The sequence below is a fragment of the Thermobia domestica genome, chromosome 8, assembly GCF_964235325.1.
Source record: "Thermobia domestica chromosome 8, izTheDome1.hap1.1, whole genome shotgun sequence".
Classification (NCBI taxonomy): domain Eukaryota; kingdom Metazoa; phylum Arthropoda; class Insecta; order Zygentoma; family Lepismatidae; genus Thermobia; species Thermobia domestica.
The window spans coordinates 137,512,253-137,536,222 of record NC_137461.1 but is presented as its reverse complement, the minus strand read 5'-3'; the positions used below and the strand labels follow the sequence as shown (position 1 = coordinate 137,536,222).

The 23,970-nt window shown below is 34.2% G+C and overlaps 1 protein-coding gene across 1 annotated transcript in view; it reads right to left on the bottom strand.

Moving 5' to 3' along the window:
• Positions 1-23,970, bottom strand: part of mus201 (rad2 superfamily protein mus201) — a 56,195-nt gene that overhangs the window by 5,717 nt on the left and 26,508 nt on the right. Inside the window, exons 7-11 of the mRNA XM_081769043.1 lie at positions 21,992-23,688; positions 16,321-16,419; positions 10,814-11,027; positions 7,104-7,352; positions 4,400-4,587 (exon numbers count right to left, since the gene is read on the bottom strand). Of these exons, the coding sequence (XP_081625169.1) occupies positions 4,400-4,587; positions 7,104-7,352; positions 10,814-11,027; positions 16,321-16,419; positions 21,992-23,688 (2,447 nt within the window). The remainder of the gene's footprint in view (positions 1-4,399; positions 4,588-7,103; positions 7,353-10,813; positions 11,028-16,320; positions 16,420-21,991; positions 23,689-23,970) is intronic.

Sequence of the window (23,970 nt, the reverse complement as noted above, 5' to 3'; positions counted from 1 at the left end):
CCGCGATCTGCGATGCGATCGCAGAAAATTTGCCGTGCCTGTGCAGAAAAAAGTGCCAGAGGAAAATAAAATAGCCAACAGAAAAGTACAGAAACATGCCTGCTATGTGTAGATGTCTTAAATGCACGGACGATTCGCATAAATATATTTTCAACTGTTTTACACGTCGCGTAAAGCGTATTTTTAACATTCACAAGTGTTTCTTCTGCTGGAACTGATCATCTTGATTTTTTTATTTTGGAATTCCTGCAGAAAATTTTTGACTTACAAGAGCTCATCGCAGAAAGACAAAGAAAGTTCTGTCATCGGGAGTGATATAAGTCAATTAAAGGTTGACAGTAAAAAGAAAGTGCTATCGACATTTATTAGTAATTACAAGAAGATTTGGAAAATTAATTAAAGTAATACCTTTGCTCAGGTATTCACACTACCTAACAAATCTGAAGGTTCAATGCCACATTTACCTAATTTTTCTCCTTATCCAACTGGATCCAGCATCTATTTTGTATTCCAATCTGCCAGCGTGACCTACTGACCTGAGCCTCTTCGGCTTAATGATCCTAACATTGATGGGTAAACGATATAAATTGTGAAATTCCTCATTAGGAAGTTTCCGCGATTCCCCATTCCGTCCATCTTGGGTCCGAATATTCGCCTCAGGATTTTATTTACAAATACGTTCGGTCTGCGTTCTTCCTTCAAAGGAAACGACCATGTTTTGCAACCATACAGCTCAACAGACATAATTATCGTTTTATATATTTTAAGCTTCACATCTTTCGACAGAAATAGCGAAGACAAAAGAGTTTGGACTAAACACGAATTCGCTCTTTTTAAACCTTTTTTTAAAAAAAAAAAAAAAAATTATTTAAGATGGTTTGAGACGGTTTAGAGTGAAAACATAATTACAACACCAAAAAAGTGTACTATGAACGTTTCATTAGATAGAACGGGAAAGAAGAAAGGAAAAAAAAATAAAAAGTCGAGATTTGCCCAGCTGGACGCTATGTTGGAATCCATTTTCATTATTTTTTGGTTAATTCGTACCCCATTATTTTGTACAAATCAACAAAATCCAACTTCACTGACTAATACGTCGTTGGATTACCTTTAGTTGCAGTACAGATTGTACTTGTATTCGTAGCAGAATTGAAACATCGAACTCATGAATTGTTACCAATGCGCTCACTTAGAGGTCAGTGCCGAATTTTAGAATTGCTTTCTAGAAACCTAAACAATGCTAATGATACAAGTTATTATTATTATTATTATTATATTTACATCCTTGTACCAGAAAGGTCAACGTGTTATATATGTCTCACGGAGCTTGCAGCTACGCATTTACCTATAGACCCTATGATCCACATTTGGATCACATTCAAAACAATAAAATAATTACATTATTTCTTAATAATTACGTGCTTTTTAAAATTATTCTCACATACAGCAAGAATATGAAGCAAACAGTCTGATGCACAGTTTCAACACTAGACAGCCTTTATATATATATATATATATATATAGTTTACAAATTCCTTTGCTGAGCAACGCTTTACATCCGCTAATAGCTATCCTTGCATAGAAGAGAACAAATGATAAAACTACCATAGCCATCCGGAAAGCTAAGTAACATGCAATACAATATAAACGAAACTAAAACTTAATTGTATGAATTCATGAAGACACAAGTTGCCTTAAAGAAAAGAACGCTGCGTCAGGGTCCCATAGGCCAAATTAGTGTGAACCACATAAATTCACGTGAACTTATAGCTTAATTCAGTGTAAGCTATATATGATACACGGGACGTTCAATCTGTTAAGTGAAGAGCTTACAATACACTATTTTGTATTTAAGATTGTAATCTTGTTTACACTATTTTCCTGATACGTAATTCATTTTCTATTGTAGCTGTCAGATATACTGAGAGATAAGATATAAACGAACTCCTTATTAGAAAGATAGTGAATGCATATACACGGGTAACTATTTAGCGCCCTTGCAACTTTTAAACGAATAGCTAACAAAACGCTGAAATTTTGTACGTTGCAAATATCAACAAGGGTACATTGTTTGACATAGTCCACAATACTACCACATTAACAGTAGTGTTAACACAGCATAAAGCTGTATTTTTTAAATGGCACTATGTCAGCTTATCATATACGTATTTCAAATCTACATATTAAACAAAAACTAGCAATAGTACATTTGTTATTCAGTGTTACAAACTAAGGACATTATAATATCTCAAACATCCAAATTTCGAAGGCCTCTACAACAGTAATACCGTATTTAAGATAAATGAGGCAATGCGTATCCAAAGTATCTTATTGTCGAATACTATGTCCATGATATGATGTATTTTGAATACATAGGAACAAAATTACGAGAGATCGAAAATTTCACTTTTTCAAACGGCTTAAATTTTTTTTAATGTAAAAAAAAAAAAAAAAAAAAAAACCTTTGGATACACTACCGCTCGAAAGTTTTCGAACACCTCGGATTTTAATGAGCATCTATTGTGGATCTATTATTTTGAAACGAGAATTTTGCCGCCATGTATCAGAAGTGCTCCTATCTAAAGGATAAAATCTGACGACAGCTGAATCAAGATCTGAGAGGTACTGCAGATGATTGTCTAATTATATTTCTTAAAATTGAAAACACAAAATAAAACTTGATACAGTTATTGAATAGTATGAACAAATGTCTGGAAGATGAGGCAACATAGTTTTGTTTGAAAGATGCAGAAACAGAGGGTCAGTGCAGTGGAAGAAATTGGAAAAAGGCAGTTTTTCAAATTTTGCCGTTCTTTATATCCTGCTGACATGCTAAAGTTAAGAAGCCAAAAATACTACACTTTGAAAAGTGTTTACGATGGTCATTATACGTCCTTCTGTGCTCAACTGTCGCTCAGTGGAAGCATATAGTATGTGGTGATTATCGCTGTTATTTCAGTGAGCAATAATACGGCATAAAGCCATCGTCAACACTTTTCAAAGTATAGTATTTTTGGCTTTTTAAACGTTAAATTATATATCAATCATAAAGAACTGACGATTTTGGAAAATGTTTTTTCTTTCAAATTTCTGTCACTGCATTGACCCTTATGTCTACATCTTTCAAACAAAACCTGCCTCGCCTTCCATATTTTTGCTTATACTACGGAATATCTATATACCAAAATCTTTTGAGCAATAGTGTACGCATCACATCCAATGACTTAGATTGTTTTTAATACACGTAAAGATCATAATGTCGTTCACAGAAAGATGATATTTCAAAATGTTTAGGAAATTTATTGCTCCTTCATTTCACTTAACGTTATTACTGTAGTAGAAGCTTCCAAAATTTAGATGTTGGTAATACTGTAGCGTCTTTAGTTTATAACACTAAATAATAAATATGGTATTTTAAGTTCTCGTTCAGTATGTAAATTTGAAATATGTAATAATCTAAGGTAGTGAACTATACATTGGGTTGGCAACATAGTTAATCTGATCGTATTGCAGAATATGCCACATTTCTCCCTGGTGATGTGATATTTGCATCTTGTATGTGATATTTATTAATTTCAAAGTTACAAGGGTGTTCAATACAAGGTGTGTTCAAAAAGTATCGAACCTTCGGTTGGCAAAAATACATTTAGTGATTTGAAAATCCGAAACACTAATCCTCTTTAAAGTCGTCTCTTTAGTAATGCAACACTTCTCCCAGCACTCCCACCATTGTTGGAAACACTTCTCGAAGGCAGTTTTTGGAATGGTGAGCAACCGTGCTGTCGCATTCCGCACGATGTCTTCTCTTGACTCAAATCGGGGCCCTTTTAGTAGCATTTTCAGCTTGCGAAATAACCAAAGTCACATGGAGCCATGCCAGGTGAGTAGAAGCGTGATGACACACAGCAGTGTTGTGTTTGGCAATGAAAGCCTGAATCAAATTTCGTGGACACTATCCTCATGTCGAAGTTTTCGTTCAAAATTAAATGTGCCGACCCGATTGAATGGTTTCCGCTTGGGTATCGTCAAGCCTTTGGCAAAATTTAATGCAATATCGCTGCTCAAGTTTTCCTGTCATTTTACAACAACTGAAATTCGACGACCACTCACTACACGTCTTCACCCGTTGGTCGACTGCCAAAGACTGACACTTTCTGCGGGCGGGATAAAATCCACGACTGCACAGGAGTGTCCTCTCTACATCTACAATGAACAAATATCCCGCGCTTCATTCCTTTACGCGGAAAAAAAAATAAGGTTCGATACTTTTTGAACATACCTCATACATGATACATCATGTATTTGTATATTTTGGACAGTAAAATAAAATCACTACACACAAATATTGCATTGCACTTCTTATTTAGGTTTACTGTAACAAAGAATAAACCAAACTTACTGTTCTTGAATTTACTTTCTTCATAACAGGAAGGAGAATTTCATCACATTTTGGCTGAAGCCATCCAAATTTTTTACGAGCGAATTGACGCAAGGCATCAAGATCAGGTAGAGCCCATGAAAAACTTTCCTTATTTTCATCTACTACAGGATGAAGATAGGCATCAACAACTGTTGGACTCGGAAAACCTGAAAATGCATTTTGATTGAAATTTTATTGATACACTAAATCCTTATCTTTATTCGTCTACAATGGGCAGCATAAATAAAGTATAATCATCGAGAACAACATGTAATCCAAGTTCTTCTGGTTTTAGCAAAGAATTTAACATGTGACACTCTCGCTATTATTCTGTCCTTTATAGCATTGAACTCTTAAGCAGTGTGGAGAATCTGGATTAGTTACGTACACGGTACCTTGGGTGTGTATGTATATATATATATATATATATATATATATATATATATATAATATAATATAGGGTGGAGCATTTTTAAACATCTGTAAACATTCCACTTTTGGAAGTCTCCACATCAGTAAATATGCAAGTTACACGAAATTAGTGTCGATTACTATGATCATGATATGATGTATTTCTAAGAAGAAGAAGAAAGAAAGTTACAAGAAACTGAAAAATTTACTTTTTAAAAATTACTTCGAAAAGATGCTTAGATAATTTTGATTTGATTTGATTTTACTGTCCCTTTAAGCAGCGAGGCTATATGAAACGTGGACCTACAGCTTAACGCGGGATCTGAACATGAGCTCCAGCCAGAAATCATCCAATCCGAGTCACCCACGCCAAGGTGCGTACGCTAACTGCTTAGCCACGAAAAAGCTCCAATTGCTTAGATAAGTATCACATTCAATCACATAGATGGTTTCCATTGAACGTAAATATCATAATGGCATTTATAGCAATTTGATATCTCAACTCGTTCTGGAAATATATTAAAAAACATGGGTACAGATTTCTATACTCCTTAAAATGACGTAGTTGTAATTTTTTTTTTTTTTTTTTTTTTTTTTTTCAAAATGTTGGTTTCATCTGCTTTCATAACATTACAACAATATCTTTTGGTAGTTATAACTAAAACAAATCTTCGCAATTACATAATTTTAAGCAGTGTTGCGAACTTTACCAAGTCTAACTTTCAATGCCTTGTAATTGTGTCCCTACTTGTCAGAAATAGTCATATTATGGTCATAGTATTCGATACTAAGGTACTTCCGATGTGCATTGATTGACACGTTCATCTCACTTGCTTAATCACTGTTATAGAGGCCTCTAAAGTTTGGAAGTTTAGGATGTTAGGATAGCAACAATATTAATCTGATGGTATTGTGTTGTACGTCAAACACTGTGCCGTTGCAGATATCTGCACGGTTCGTAATCTCATCAAGTTTTATCTATTAGTTTAAAAGTTACCAAGATGCGCCAAGATAAATAGTTCATCCTGTCCTGAGGAGAAAATAAAAAAATCTACAACACTATTAGCATTTAATGGAAGGAATAAACTCCAAAGAGAAGACATATACCAATCAATGGACAGCTGCGTAAATGTAAAACGTTATGCATAGTTTTCGAGATTTTATTTCTTTATCTTTTTGTAAAATATTTATGCTGTACGATAACCATGCCACCTACTAAAATCAAACTAATCGTGAAGTATATTCTCGTCAAGCTTTACATTATGACATTAGCAAGACGACAGTACACTCACATTAGTTAATGAGAGATAGTCCAAAATGATATATATATATATATTTTAATTGTAACATTGTGCAAAGCTAAGACATATATATAAATCTATAGATAACCTTGAATTGAGCAGAATGACATATTTCAGTCCGATTTAAATTACTCGCTGAGCAAAACAATACGTTTATTGAAAAAATTAGTGTTAGACAGATAGTGTCTGATGAAGCCAAGTGGATAGTTGGCGAAACTGTTACACGTTATTAATTTCTACAATAAACGTATCGTTTTACTCAGTGAGTTTAAATTATATTTAAGTCTACTAAAGCAAAGCTTGTACAATGGAAAATATTAGACATGCTTGAGAGTAAATTCTGATGCGCAGTTTTCGAGCAAATCGAATTATTATGATGTTTAAAAGCATGTCTAATATTTATGTACAGTATGTGTACAAAACACACACATACATGTACAGTATGTGAAAAAAAAAACTTCTAAAGCGACACATACACACACACTCACTCCTAACAGTGACCTATACATTACTTGTAAACTACTTACCAGAAAATTGTGGAAACATGAAGATAAATTTTTAAAAAGCACACTCGTATGAGTTCCTTCACTTAAACGCCTCATCTAACATTGTACCTTTTAGCTTTGTGATTGAGTCTCAACTAATTTTGGTATACACTATCAGATAAGGCGATCCTATATAGATATATTACGAATAACAACAAATTAAAACTTCAAATATTATTACCATTTACGAACAGCATATTCTTAATGTAGCAATATTGTAAGCTTGATTATATAACATTTAAAACAAACAAACAAACAAACAAAAAAACTTCTGAGATTTTAAAGTTAGTGTTATAACGTAAATCAAATCTTTACTATCACACTTTCATACTGGAATTTACATGTGATCATGTTCTTATCGTGCAATACTAAAACATCTTACTAACAATACAATTCCATACTTTATATTATTTCATTCCAACTTACCGGGATGAAGTTCAATTTCCTTCAATTTGTTTCTCAACGTCGTTTTAATAGCAAGCTTCTTCTTTTCCCACCACTCGCGAAATGCTACGAGACCTGACAACAGTTGTTCAGTTGGTACATTGTCTCCTATTTTTGGTGGGAACTCCGCCAAGACTTCCATTGCAGTTACTGGGCCTACTCCCTGAATACCTACTGTATAATCACTACCAACCAACAACGCCAGTAAGATCATGTGATGTCTTGATAGATCTAAAAAATAAAATAAAATACGTTGGGATAAAAGAGATGAAAGTAGTATTTTTCCTTTAATTAGTTGGCTTCTGGGTGCTAAGTATGGCACTAAAAATGTCCCTGTGTGATTTTTTTTTTTTTTTTTTTTTTTTTTTTTTTAAAGAAATGAAAACGAAACCGAAAAATTCCACTGAATCAGAAAAAAAGCTAAATGTGAACGCTCAATTGCATTGCTTAGTTATAGTTCTTATGTTTATACAGGTCCAAGCAATAAAACAGCACTCGAGGTGGGGAAAGAAGCCATCATGCTCCACTGTATGGAAGGATGTCTACGCTCTCTAAATGTGCAAACTGCCTATGGACTTTCTATTGACTCCTCTACCTAAGAAAGCACAATATTTAGCAGTGATTTTACCTTACAAACTGAAAATCATAATATGTTATACACATCAATATCTGATAGAAAGTTCGCACACGAAACAAGCAAAAGTACAGAATGAAACTTTCACGATTACGCAATAGAAATTTCTTACTTCTAACATTGCATTATACATAAAAACAATTTCTTTTACTACTACTTCTTCGACATTCAAGACAATTATGTATCGTTGTAATACTAACTTCTTTCTCATTATCTTTCTCTTAATTCTCATTATTTTTAAATCCCAATTTATTAGTAACTAACAGGACTTTTTTTTTTTTTTTTCAAAATTTGCGCTATGCACTTAGTTATTCCTACCTCTTATCTACCAATTAGTAACGTCAATATAGAAAATCAATGCTCAGTGCGTGCAAATACCTGTCCACCCACCTCTCTTTATGGAGAACTGCACCCTTAGCCATAGGTGTAGTTGAATCATACAAAAGGTATTTTTCTGATGTCTGATATCTACATTACATAAATGCCATAGTTCACCTACGAGCCATGATAAAATGTTTTCTAAAACAATGACCAGATTTTATTGAACACGACTAAATTCATCTATTTAATTCATTCGACATGAACTAGTCACGTACAGAGAGTTCATACTGATCACTGTTACTATACGCATTACGTTCCAACAATATTACAATTTATATAGAATGAAACTAATAATTAGCTGAGCATCAAGTTTAGCTATAAATGTCCACACTTAGTTATGTAAATCATAGAAACTTAAAAATATGATCAACTTAAATACCTATTGACAATCATATTCAACAGTGTAATTTTGAATAGTACTGGACTTCAAAAGTGTGTCTGTAAAGTTGCGCAACCCAAAGTTTGATTGCATATATCTTTTGATCTAAGAATGATAAAGACCTGAGACTTAAAACAAATGTAAGCATGTTCTATGTAGATATTTTCGAGATCATGACTAATGCTAGAACTTGTAACGTTTTTGTGTAGTAACGAAAGAAATTACCGTAAGTGTAAAATAAAAAAATGTACAAAATAAAGAAACTCAATACTCATTTGCAAAAAACTGATTTCCTGCGGGTGAATTTCTGTGTATATGTACAGTATGCATCAACATTTATCCATTGGTGCGAAAATGTGACAAGGTTGATGCAGTGTTGCTATATAAAAAGGCTATTAAATGCAAGTCCGTAAAATGGGTGTTTTTTGACAAAAACGCGGCCCCTGGCAACACTGTTGTCGTAAAATTACTGCCAGTCGTGTTTTAGATTAATTAATAGTAAGCAATGAGAATTTGCACATAATTGATAAAATGAATTTCTATTCAAAAATTTGCGATATCTTTCGTTACTACACAAAAACGTTACAAACTGCATTATTGGTCATGATCTCGAAAATATCTACATAGAATATGCTTACATTTGTTTCAAGTCTCAGGTCTTTATCATTCTTAGTTCAAAAGATATACGAAATCAAACTTTGGGTTGCGCAACTTTACGGACACACTGTAGTTTAATCATATACATAACAAATTGTTATTCCTAGTCCTTGCAGCAAAGTCGTATGTTCCGTTGTTCAAGGTATTTCTGGCAAGCCTATATATTACAACATGCTATATATTATGTATCTACAGATACAAGTAGAGAACTTTCAAGTTATCTTGTAAATACAAGGATGTTCATTTAATTCTCTGTTTTGTTTTGTTTTGTTTTGTTTTTTTCCTCAAATATTATTAATTGATGCTTGGAATCCTCACTTGAGGTAGATATGGTAACATCTCATGACTATATCACAGAGTTATCGCTCACCTGACCCCAAGCAGTGAGTGATACAAGATTGCTTGTGGCGTACTATATGATCCGGTCGAATTGTGAAATAGGGTTCCAAAGAAAATCTGTGTTGAATGCTGTTTTAAACTTGGAAAAATGGCTACAAAGACACGAAATGCTGCACATAGCATTTCGTAATGAATCAATGAGTCGAGCAACCAGCTTTCTATGGTTTGGACTGTTTCTAAGCTGGAAGAATATATGTAGAGAATGATCCATGTCCATGAGTCGGAATGAAGACAAAATGCACTTCTGAGACCCGGCCGTTGATTGACTGTCCATGAAATTGAGAAGAATTAAACATTTCCATCAGCTCATATGACTATGTTTTACAAGACCTAGGGATGCGGTGTGTAAGGGTGACATTCATGCCGAGGACACTATGTCACTATCAGTAGGGAACTGAAAGAAGCAGTCGCCAACGATTCCTGGCCCATATCATCACAGAGGATAAATTATGGATTTGCAGGTACACGTCCGAAACCAAGTAATCTCGCCCTAACGGAAGCCACCTGAATCCACGAAACCCCAAACGGCCAAAAAAAGTCAAATTCTGGGTGAAAATGATACTGATTATCTTGTTTATGACATGATCGGAATTACGCAACACGAATTTGATTCACATGGCCTAACTGTCAATAAGGTCTACGCACTTAGCCATGACTTCTCGGCCAAAAATATCCCTATCGTACACAATCTTCTCTACTCCGCATGACATTTTACTGTTCCCTACTCTGAATCCATTTGAAAGGTAAACGATCTGACACTATCCGGGATAACACAAGGGAGCTCCGGCGCATTCAACAAGTGTTCCAAGGCTGCTTCCAATAATTACAATGTTGCACTCGTGAGTAAATGCAGCAGGAAAGTAGTTTGAATGGACAAGTACGAACACGTGGTAAGTCGTCCCTACTATTTTTTATTCCAGAAATTAATTGAGTTGAGTTGATTTTGGGTTTAACGTCCCCTTCAGCAGCGAGGCTATATGAGAAGGGACCTACTGATTAACGTGGAATCCGAACCATATGAGCTCCCGCCGGGAAACTAACCCGGGTCTCCCACGCCAAAGGTAAATTAATTGAACAGTCCTTGTACTCCAGAATAGAAGCTTACATGAAGATGACAAATCTAAAAAGTATCCATTCTTTATTATTTTTTTTAAGATAATCCCAGTTTTACTACATGCCATTCACCTTTAATCTAAAATTTCTTCTGTACTTATTATTACAGAAGAATATGACACATCTTACTGAAGTAACGCTGAATATCAGATGCCTGGAAAAACTTCACAAACTTGCTTTGATTGAAGAAATTTTTGTACACTCTTTGCCCTCCAAATAGCCAGATGTCACTGTCATCTGTAATTGTTCCATGAGTTAAGGAGAAAACGTCTAGAAATGCACACTGCGCTTCTGCTTCCATCGGGGCTACTATATAGGGAATTCCAAACAACTGAAGCAGTTCCTGAAAAAGTCATGGTAAAGTCGTTATGAAAGCGAGAACAAAATCATGATCACACTAGGTAAAAGTAATAGATGAGTGTGATTTATTTGTAAATATTTGTTACGCAATACTTGCGAGATACAGGGCAAGTACGGAAGCTCCGAATAGTTGTGAATAAAAATTTTCTAAATTCTGTTCAAGTAAGATCACACATAATGCAATAAAGTAATTAATTTTTGACATACTGTTGGTAGGAAAATGCAACACGCATGTATAAAGAAATTGTAAGTAAAACAAGCTTTCTTTAAAAGTGTAGATTTAAATATTCAGTCTTAAATAACGAAAAAGTATATAATTATTTAAGAATATGAATTGATGCGTGCTTATAATAATTTGTAAACTAACTTCCTTATATACCGCGTCTAATATTCGATGCGTTGATACTTGTTGTTCTATAACACCCTCCATCAGCAGATCTGGACAAATTGATTCAGGGTCCCCAAAACAGAGTTTATTTTTATCGTTAAAAATCTGTTGAAACAAGAAGTCCACCACTTCTTTCAATAGATGTTCCCAAGAAGGAATCTCTACAGAAACCTACAACAAACCTACAACCATTTTCAAGTTTATTATTGATGCCAATAGAACAAAAATTGTAATAGACACCGACCTGAATTATTTTGGTATGGCTTTAAGGTCTCAGTGAGAGATTCTACCTACCACTCTGTCCATCTATTGAAACCGGAAGTAGCTTCAATATTAGATTTGAATAAATTTACCGTACTTTCGTAATTTGAAACAGAATTCACTTGTTTTGTAGCTAGGATATTTCTATCTGTTCACCGCAGACATCACTTCCTTTTACCATAATCAGTAGAAAAACTGAAGACATGGATCAGAAGCATATGCAAAAGTTAATCGTGATACGCTGCACAGAGCGTGGCGGGAGATTGAATACCGATACAACGTGATTCAGATCACTAGTGGCGCTCATCTCAAACTTAACTGATTGTAATACACAACAAACATTTTCAGCTGTTGTTCTCTTTTGTATGTGTTTTTTTCAGACACGCTTCAAAAGTTGATGAATAGATAATTGTTGATATTGGTAACAATATTTGTAGACCATACGGACATTCAGCATTCAAATATTCGCAGCAAAGCGTGTTTGTTATATCAAGCTGTTGAACAAAAAACATACTGATTCCTCTAGGGTCTCGAACTTAATAATAAAAATAAATAAAAATTACCAATACAAATACATCAGAAAAGCATGTTATTAGATGTAGAAACTTAAATTCTTGAAAAACAAAGGGCGTATCATATCTTCCCTTCACCTGGATTTGCTATTATCGCGTGTACAGGTTAACAGAAAGCATTTCGCGTGCTTAAACTTGCCAAAGTCAATGCATAACGACGAGCAATGTGATCTTAATGTGAAATACAATGAACAGACAATGAGCACATCAAACTCATTTTCCAGGTCAATGGATTTGGCGCACTTATTAAATTGATTCCATTTTCTATTCCCTGGCCATTACCATAACCTGATCTAATCTCCTGAATTACAAAAATGTTAGATATAAAACACCCCATGTTATGCGACTCGTGGCTACAGTCGCTTACTATAACTGACAATAGGTGTTATAAAACATATAACAATACGTTTTTACGGTATTGAAAAAAAAAAAATCAAGGTTATATTAGATTTAATGTTCAGGTTGCATTAGCTTTAGCAAAAGAAAAGGAAAACACAACGATAAAGCTATTATTTATCATCAGAAGTTTCCAGATTCTTGTTTTGTGGCCAACCAAGAATAAGAGTCAACATTGTTCAGCTTAATTAGTACTTTTAAGAAGAAAAAAAAAAAACTTCATAAATTCTAATTGTATAGATTATATTTGAAATTATAGAGCTAAATTTTTTATGACTATTTATTCGTGCCAATTTATTAACAATTTACATCATAACAGATTGAAAGAGAAAAAAAAAAATTAAAAACATTTGCCTCCATTGTGGTATCTCTAAGATACTTTATCAACATTTTATAAAATGATATTGTTATATTGTTTTAACATATCTCGTCTCCAACATGATTCTCGAACATATCTCATTAATACATATAAAACTCATTATCAATCAAAGAATTGGCGATCCATCCACTCTACTTATGTAGTTACAGAAGATTCTTTTACTTGGGCGTTCATTGCTTATAATGTCCCTGTCATTCATCAAACAATATGCAAGTTATGCAGACATAGGCAGTATCATCGCTACTACAATTCCATTTTTCAATTCAATAAAAAAAAAGTACGAGTAGCATCATGTATTACTTTACGTTAGCCTATGCATCATTCGCATAATACATCTACTATGAAAGCACTACTATCAATGAAAATGATATATATATACAAATGTCTAGCGAGAACGAAAGAAAAGAAAAAAAAAATCTACATATGCTCGACGGGGTCCAATTACTGAAACGCCTCTTTAAAGAATTATTATTATTTTTAACTTATTATCTCTGTTTACAACTAATTAAACTTATAGAGGGATGGATACGCTCTACTGGAGAATAGCAAGTTGAAAAACATTCCAACGTTATTGGTTTCCAACGAGGCAAATATCAATGTAGGCACGAACATTTAATTCCGCACTGTAATTATGGCACGTTCAAAGTAAATATCTACCTAACTGAAAATAAACAAACATAGCACGAAATAGTATTTTGTAAATAGTAATGAACTCCGGAGGTATGTCCAGAGTAAAGTTCTCCCACATCGGCACAGATCTATTACTCGCACTCATCAAGATACGATATTAACATCGGAGGATATGTTATATTCAAATTTTCCTGTGCAACGAAATGAGATCATACATACGAAATAAGATTTTAAACCACTAATGTATTACGAGATACTATAAAAGAGCACACGACAAAATAATAATAATAGACACGTTTGAAATGCAATTTTATCAACATTACACGTCTTGAATATGCACATGACAAAATATGGCAAACACGGATACAAAAATACATTACAGATTAATATCAAAGGGACACACGACAAAATATAGGAAAGTACGCTCACATCACAATTGTTACCGGTTCTACACGTAAGAAATGGAAATTTTATCTAATCTACATGCATGTATTACAAATACGATTAAAAGACACGTTAATATATATATCAGAGCACTCTCAAAGAAATTTCATCTTAATGTTTACGACTGACATACATCATGAAGCAATATTGAAGCGAATGAAATGAATTAAGAAATACTTAAATTTCTCAGACACGGAATATTCGTATGTGCGTTCATGATAAAGATTTCCCAACAAAATAGCATATATCACATTGCAATATATAAAAGACACATATTAAATTTGGAAACACGGGTAAAAGCGAATCTAACCTAACCTACATAGATATTATGGATCACACATTTGCAAAATTAGACCTAACCTAACCTACAGCAAATATTTCACAAAATAAGGTATCATCACAGGACATAATTTGAGACATAATTCAGTAATGTATTTAACATAACCGATCTAATCTAAATATTCAAAATTTTCAAGGTACATTGCCATCGAAAGGTACGTACAAAGTAAAATATTACCCTAATATCAACATACATATTTTTTCAAATTTACGTAGAGGCACACATAAGATTTAATAATTCAATTATACATGCTTGTAGCATAAGTGGATAATGACGATTGACAAGCTCAGAGACGCGTAACGCCCTTTAACTTAGTTACACATCCTGATTCTTAAAGATGCCATTTGCTGAACTGCTATACTGTTTATAAGAAAAATAAGAAAAGATGTTACCCGATTATCCGCAGGTTTCACAGAATAATAGTCCTCTCGCAAAGTAGGTTTCATCTACTTGCTTATTTAAAATCGAGAGATGACTCCTTCGGTACACCGGCTACACACTCCACGAACGTAGAATATCTTTCCGGTCCGCCGCAGCAATCAGCTTCGATGAATTACATCTCCCAATTCCATTACTGCATATGTCTAGTAATGGCGGAGATGACATTCGATGGCTTGTGGCCGAAAAAGGTTTTCACTAAATTTTGACTTTTGTTAGACTCCTCCGTATCTATTTCTTCCAAATAACGTCTTAGGTTAGTCTAAACCATGATTTTGACTAGGTTACACGCCGAGTTACACTTTTAGTTACAGAATTTCTAAAATTTTTGGAGGAGCTAACAAGCCATCGTTTTTCCACACTGAAATCTACTAATCCACTGCGTCATCTTACACTCGTAGCCAGGCCTCTATAAACGCGGTTTCTACTATTATATCTTTGATTATAATTCGCATAATTTTACCATAAATACATATCAATACAAGAATCTAACTGTAAAAATCATGAATTTCTATATCTATTTTAATATCTAACTTACCGAAAACTCTATTCAATAAATAAATAATTAAAAGATTATTCTTTCCCGGCAATTATTTAGAAATTGCCATAGTAACGGAGAACTTCCTTTCACCGCCGAGCCGCCATCTTTTACACTGTTATTTCCACGTATAGCGATTCGAACGCCCTCTTGCGGCAATAACCAAAGAAATCGCCATGTTAGCAGTAATATAGTGTAACAAGTGACTGTCGAGCTAATTCACAAACGAATGAAATCTAATAATAAAACTATATCAAAATATTCGGTAAGCTTTAGTTGTATCTAGTCTTACTTATACTAATTGTTCTAACATACTGTATAAACTGTAAAGAAGCAGTCACCGGTAAAAGTTAGATTTAGAAGATTTCCGAATGTGTTTATATACGTGTATCATATCAAAAATTGAGTGCGTGTATTCTTTTGGTGCCATTCCTTGTACTAACAATACAAAACAAATTAACATTAAATTAGTGTAAACTTACACGTAACGAAACTGAAAACAAATTAACATTAAATTAGTGTAGACTTACACGTAACAAAACTGGGCACAGTAATATTATGCGGGAACCAACTTCGACTTCAACAGGTACACATAACAATACGGATCCAATGTAAACAAACCGGTAATTGGTTTGTTACAAACATACGGGACGAACTACGTTACACAATTTAAGTACGTCGCATCTGCAAAGAGGGTATATCGATCAATGTAATATTCTACAACTCAGCATGCATTTGTTATTTATTTATTTATTTATTGCAACCGGAAACTTCAGGGGGAATTGATATATGCTACATTTACCTACCACTATACACAGAAAAGGGGAATGTAAGAAATAAACGGTTATGCTCATTCTGTTACTCAGAAAAAACAATTAATGTTCAATTACCTGTGCCTCCAAATACATCTGATCTGTAATCGTTGCTGCTAGCCTCTCCTGTTTTCCCTTCTCGGTTACTAAACTGTCTGCTTCCTTCTCAAGTAACGTCTTAAAAAGAAAGAAAAAAGTTTTAAAGGATGTATATATGTTAGTTTTTTTTAAAGCAAAAAAAAAAAAAAAGAAAGAAAGAAAAGAAAAGAAAAGAAAAAAACTTAATGATAAAATGAACGTATTAGCATGTTATTATGTTATTATGCTATTAGTTTCCTGGCTAATGGAGAACATGAAAGAAATAACAATGAAAACAAAAGGACTTCTGAAGAAAATATTTCACCAAAATGGTATTACCTCTCACCTTAGGTATCGATGAAGAGCTTACCATTGAGTTAATGCTTTCCGCAACCATACTCTGCAACATACGCAGTTTCTATAATTAAAATTTAGTCTTACCTAGTGGGGATGCTACCACTATCAAACTACGATGATCAGATCACATAGTTGTTTAGCTTTAAATTCTTGTAATGCATAGCTATGGCAGATCAAAGCTGTATTAAGATTGAATACTGTGCAATATAACATTGGTATGAGAATAATTTAAGTAAAAATAAGTCTCTGTTTTGAACTACTACATCTTGTAACTTAGTGAGAAACTGTACTACTGAAAAGTAAACAGTTTTATAATATCCTGTCTAAAACAATTATTTAAACTTCGGAATATGTAGAACAAACACAGAAGTAAATACCAATAAGTAATCAGGACTGAGTTTGAAATTAAACAGAAAAGTCGAAATATAATCTAGACAGAAATGAAAACTTTTCAGTTTTACGTCCTACGATTATGCCGGCTAGGCTAAAGACGGTGATGATGAGAAATTAATGAAATGGTGGAATGAAGAAAGTGGGAAGAAATGGAAAAAACCCGAGAAAACTCATGCACACAGTGTTTGTCCACCTCAAAGCTCATTTGGCGCGAGCTGGGCTAGACAGAAATAATCCACACAGAAAAAGCCAAGCAAAGATGAGAGGGCCAGAAATACAAAGTAGAAACTGGATCTAAGAACAGAAATCAAGGAGAGATTTCGTGAATGTGGCAATTGTACCTCCGGGTTCCATATGCTATAATGTTAGTTATTTATGCAGATAGCTTGAAATAGAATTTATACATACATTTACGCACAATTAAATCAAAGATCACTACATTAATAACAAAAATAAATAAATATAGTAAACCTGGTGATTTGGCCATCCTTTTATGGAACTTGTACTTTTCCATAAGATATGCATTACGTTTTACTCCATAAGAGTTGGCCACTTATCTATCAAATGGCTTAGTAACTTTTAGATGTTCAGTACACAGAGGTGAATCTAATATTAGTAGTTATTCGCTGCATTGAAGCAGCTCTATTTCGATGCTACTAGCCCTTCTCACTAGTGTAGCAGCTAGTGCGCGTACATTTTTATACACGATCTTGGGTTCTATTCTCGACGGGAGAACTTCGAACGTAATGCAATGATTCAGACTCCGCTATATACAGCACATTTCGTCCTATGTAGTCTTACTTCTGCCGAAGGACGTAAATATCAATCAATTAATCAATGCTATTACTATCAGATTCATCTCTGTGTACTAATACCTAAAACATATTAAGCTGTACATTCAACAGTACAGTGATCTTCCCCGTCTCGTGAAATTATTGAACACAGAGGGCAACTTTTCCATTGAGAGAGAGACTTTCCCAAAATAAGACGCGTTGGTACTGTTTATCGCTTTCTATAAATCTTGAGTGTATGGACAGGTTGGCATCATTCAGATTCTACGATTTCAAGATATTTGGTAGTTCAGACTAGATGGATTTATTGAGCTATGGATACCCCTTTGCTCTCTCAATACAGCAATTTCCTATTTGAAGCAATTTCATTTTGGAGACCATCTGACGAACAATCATATTACCATGTCACAAAACAAAAACGAGAGAAAATGATAACGGTTCAACTGTCTCATTTCTCTGCTTGCTGCAACCTCCATTCACAAAAATACGCAACATACAGGTGGTTATCAAAATAATACCTGCAAAATAACACCTGCAAAAAGTGTAATTTAACACATTAATATCATGTTGGACTACCTTTTGATCTGAAAACAGAACTAATACGATGTGGAATTGATTCATAGAGGTCATGAATAATAACAAATGGCATGTTATGTGATTGTGTGTGTAGTACATCCCTTAGTTACGTGACAGAGGATGGAAATCTGCATCTATGTTTGGACCAAAATGTCGGGAATTGGAGGAGCCATGTTCATCTCGGTGTTTCTCAAACCATCCGCAACAACTCCAGCTATGTAAATAGGTGCATTATCATCCCGGAATATGGCGTCATTGCTCGAAAAAAAATCTGGATCACACGATACACATGGTCACATGGTTCCCTTAAAATGGTGATACATTCACAAGCAGTGACGTGACCGGTTAGGGTGAATACAGAATCCAATAATGCCTTTAAACATAAAAATTTTCTAGTTAAGCTGTAGTAAATTTCCCTTGGATGTCTTATTTTAATTTAATAGTATACGAGGAAGGATCAAAAAGTAATGCCTCCCTCCTCATATATTTTTTTTTTCTATTAAGCTACTGACTTATCTATGCATGACGTTATAGAGGTAGCCTTCATCCACTAACGTAGTCTTTTCTTTTTCACATTGAGTTATTAGAACCATGAATCTGAAGCTAAAAGAAAGAGTCGTCATCGAATTTTTGGCGAAAGAAGGTTGTCCACCTAAGGAAATCCATATGCGCTTCAAGAATGTTTATGGAGATGCGGTAATGGACATTAGCAATGTACGGCGTTGGGTGAAGAAGTTTAGCAACGGAGAAACAGAAATCGCTGATAAACCAAGAAGTAGCCGACCGACAACATCGACCACAGATGCAAATCGAGAACGTGCCGAGGAATTGATTCGAGGAGACAGGCGCATTACAGTTCAGAGTGTTGCTAATGATTTGAACATCTCGTATGGCTCTGCCCAAGGAATAATTGCTGACTTGGGATATCACAAAATGTGTGCTAAGTGGGTACCTAAGCAATTGCTGTAGGCGAGTGGACATTTATCAAGAGCTCCTGGACGCATTTGCAGTTGAAAATCAAGACTTCTTAAAAAATCTGGTCACTGGAGATGAGACGTGGGCATACCGTATGACCCTGAGAGCAAAGTGCAATCCAAGGAATGGTGCCACAATGATTCTCCCCGTCCCAAGAAATTCAAGTCTTCCAGATCAACCCAGAAGATTATGGGTCAAAAAGTAACCTCCTGAATTTTTCCAAAAAGGTTTTGACGCCTGGGTTCAAACATGTGTTCAAATTCATGGAGACTATGTTGAAGGGTAGGATTCTGTAGAGGACAGTTCAAGCTATGCTCTGCAATAGCTTATCTTGTTCTATGTTCATTAATACATTTTTTGTGACACAGTAGGCATTACTTTTTGATCCCCCATATATATGGACGGGTCATTAGCCTTATTCAGAATAACATTATTTTTAACCCTCCCGGTAAAATATCGGTAAGTTGGTAAGTGTATGTGGTTCGGATCCCACACTAAGCTATAGGTACACTTTCATATATCCTCGATATTGACCAGGACGCTTAACTCCAAATCAACCAACCAAAATTGAGTGACACAAGCTTCGAACAATATAAACGATATATATTAACATACGAATTTTAATTATATGCTAAATACCTATATTTCTATATTTATCTATTAATTTCTCAACAAAACAAAACATATTTTGAACTTTTATATCAAATCGCCTTTTATCGTTTATTCAGAAATTTTGAGAAAAGGGTCTGTAAAGAATATGGCTGGGAATCGGGAACTGAAACAAAATAAATTTTTCTGCTACTTTATTCCAGCATTTATCCAGTAGGTACAGTCCGCAGCAAAAAACCTGCAACATGAGCATGTAAGTTTATTGTGAAACTACGCCTAACTGCGCAGGGAATCAACATAATATCTAAGTGGCAGGAATCACTTTAGAGAAACCTCGGCGTCCTCCCCTGCACACTTATTTTGGAGGAAAAGACTTCGTCGTTTCACAATAAACTGACATTCTCATGTTGCAGGTTTTTTGCTGCTGACTGTACATATCGACTGTCATGATCCTTATTTCCCAGAAAGGTTTGCTAAATATAGAATTTATTATCAATTCTTTGTTCATTTTCTTTATTTATACCTATTAGTAGCGGAATGGAAAAATATTATAAACTGATACCAAAGTTATAGCAGAAGATGGACTAGTCAGAGCTTCGCAGTGCCAAAGTGACTGGTAAAAAAAAATCAAACACGTTTGAATTTAGCGAAATTGCGAAGATAGTAGCGAGGCACGGCCCCTGACTACGTGTTATACCATATTCTTACATGTGCATGGATTACTGAGCAACTGTGCAAGGTGAATCGAAAGTGAATAGCAAGATGAACTGTTCTCACTATGTATTTACACTAAATACTAATAAAACAAAAAGTAGAAGACTGAATAGAGGAGAAAAGAAGAAAAGCATAAATAGGGAACTTCATCTTAGAAGGAAAACTCTTAGTTGCTTTCTTAAGTTGGTTGGTTGGCTAAAATTCATCGTCCATTTCATCAGCGATGCTATATAAGACCTGGACCTACCGCTTAACATGAATTCTAACCACATGTCCGGGAATCGAACCTCTACGACACTCACGTTAACCATATAGCTGAGACGGAGTTCCTGAAGTTTATAGAATTGTTTACTCTCTTTCCTCGAGGAACGATTCTATTATTATCGTCACTTCTCCATTACAGTGCGTAAAGAAGGTAAATAAGTTTAAAGCAAAAAATTTTAATTTAATGGTTAAATTTTAAAAGATGTATAAAAGAACTGAATTTCACAATATATAATTCCTCTGTAATTTTATGTTGTATTAGACTTTCTAAATTGAAATGTATAGATACAATTTTCGCTTGGAAAATAGTATCTGTTTTAGAAATAAACGCGAGATGCAAGGTATCGGAACAAAACTGTAGGTAATATCTACTTTAATCTATTTTTTAAAGAAGTGGCTACTAGCAATACCATGTGACTAATTTAGTATTCTATAGTTAAATATATATCTCAGCCGTCAATCTAGTTCAGAAACTTAATTAATTTCTTCAGTTGTGCATCGGTTGTGAGAAAAGTCTGACTATGAAATGGATAGTCTCTGACTATTCTACAGAAACCTCGAACGAGTTACGTTATTTTTTCAACGATGTCATGGACTTATTCAGCATACAACCGGATCTAGATCCAAGCTATTTTTATCTTCCCTCGAAACTTCAGAGCATTTTGGAAGGAAATGCTTAGCGTGTGAAGAATAATTGAAGAAACTAATTCTATGATTTTGGTTTGACTGATGAAACTGTATGACAAATAAATATGAAAATAATAATAACAATAATATGAAGTATGTAGATATAAAATCTTGAAAACAGTCGTAAACCTTGTAAATCTGCATCTTATAACACTCTACTATTCAATAACATAAATACCCAACTGGTTTGACCAATAGAAGTCATTAATTCGAAATCTGGTATACTTTTCGAACTAACCTATGCGAATACGAAAAACGCAGTACAGGATATTTTAATATGTACGAAGTTAACTTTAAAAAGGTACCTGTATTGACAAAAGTTCTTGAGCACGCTTGGTCCTTGAATCTTCATCATCATCATCATCGCTGCTTCCTCTCTCATCCGTAGAGCCCTCATGTTCCTGAACTACTTTGATGTCAGATACCTCCTTTGATTTGTTTTTATTTATATTTAATGACACTTGTGGAAGTTCACTTTCACTTACACTATCATCATTTGCACTATTCTTACTAACTTCTGGGATTTCTGTCTTTTCACTAGTATTTGTAACAATTGTATCCTCTTTAGTTCTGTTATTGCTGGCATTTGTAATATCTGAAAACACATCAGCGAAAATATCGTCTTTTTCGCAAACAATTTTACTAGGGTCTATCACTATTTCTAAACCTGGAGTTTTCTTGTCACTATTCACATGGTTTTGACTAACATTTTTCTTGAATTTGTTCTCACTTTCTCTATTACACAAATCAGTAAAATTATCGCCCTTATCGTCACAAGTAATGACGGGATTTGTTCTTATTTTGATTCCTGTTTTTTCTTCATAACCTTTGTCTATTTTATCACTCACTGTCTTGTTTACACTTTCTTTGCTGAACACGTCAGCAAAAATATCATCTTTATCTTCGCAAATTTTAGAAGGATCAATTACAATTTCTAAGCCTAACTTTTTCTGATATCCAATACTTTTATTGTCATTCGAAGCTTCCTTTAATTTACTGTTGGACGCTATAGTATTATTTACAGTTTCTATCGGCAATTGTGATTTCAAACTCTTTTTATCTTCCTCATCGATGCCAATTTCAACTAAATCACTCTCCGAATCACTATCTCTATTATTGATTAACTGTTTCGAGATAGAAGAAACTACACTTAATTCACCGTTATTTTGATCTTCCGTATAATTCTTTTCTTTCATGACATTCACTTTTGCTTGTGTACTCTCTGAGTCTAAAACATTATGTTCCCTTCTACGCACTATGATGTCTGTATCCATTTGTTTATCATCGTATTCCGATGTAAAATTTTCTGTTTTTGAGTTACTGCAATCTACTGCATGTATAAGACCCCGATCGCCGAGAGCACTAGAAGATTCTGAAGAGTTTATTTTCTTCCTTTCTTTTACATCTAGTATTGTCTCTCCGTGATTACTCATTTTCTTGGATCTCTTACTAAAATACTCTGATACTCCTTGTTCGTCACTAGGTAGTTTCCTTTTTGTTCCTGTAGATGTTTCACAGTTATTTGTAACAGAAATCTCACTACCTTTTTCCTCCATTTTCCCAACGTTTTGTTCAGTGCATTCACTATCAGTATTTTGAAATGAATCACTTTCTGCCAAATATTTTGAGCATCCAGGCCTCTCTAATTCATCTTCCATATTACTGGAAGAGTTACTTGTTTGTTGACTTTGTCGTATGGTGGCAAGAATTTCTTCTTGGGTCAATCCACCACCTTCAACTTGGGCACACTTTTTCGCCAACATAAGACCACTTTTAGTAGATGCATGGTCCTTATACCTCCGAACAAAGTCCATCAGACTCTCTTCTTCCGACCCTGAATTGTTATCATCAGTGTTCTCTTTCTTTTCTGACGTCTCAGTTAATGCCTCATCTAAGACTAAGTTATCATCATCAGACGTTTGTGAAGTACTAATTTTAACTGTTGATTCTGTTCTATTTAATTTTGATTGCTTATTTGACGTATTGCTACTCTCGGAATCACCTGAAATAAAACAATTGTTACAATCCATTTCTTGCTTATTAAGAATTAGTAAAAGTACATATATTATTTAATTCCTTAAAATATATATATATATATATTTGGAATCTACCAATGTATATCCAAAGGAATGTAGAAAAATGGAGTGAAATTATGTGTCTACACAAAACAGAAGTATAACTAAGGACCTGACAATTTGTCACTCAATATCAAATGCATTACGTAGCTTTCAGGCATATATTCAAATAAAAGAAGATAAGATTTTACAATAGGTAAAAAAGCGCA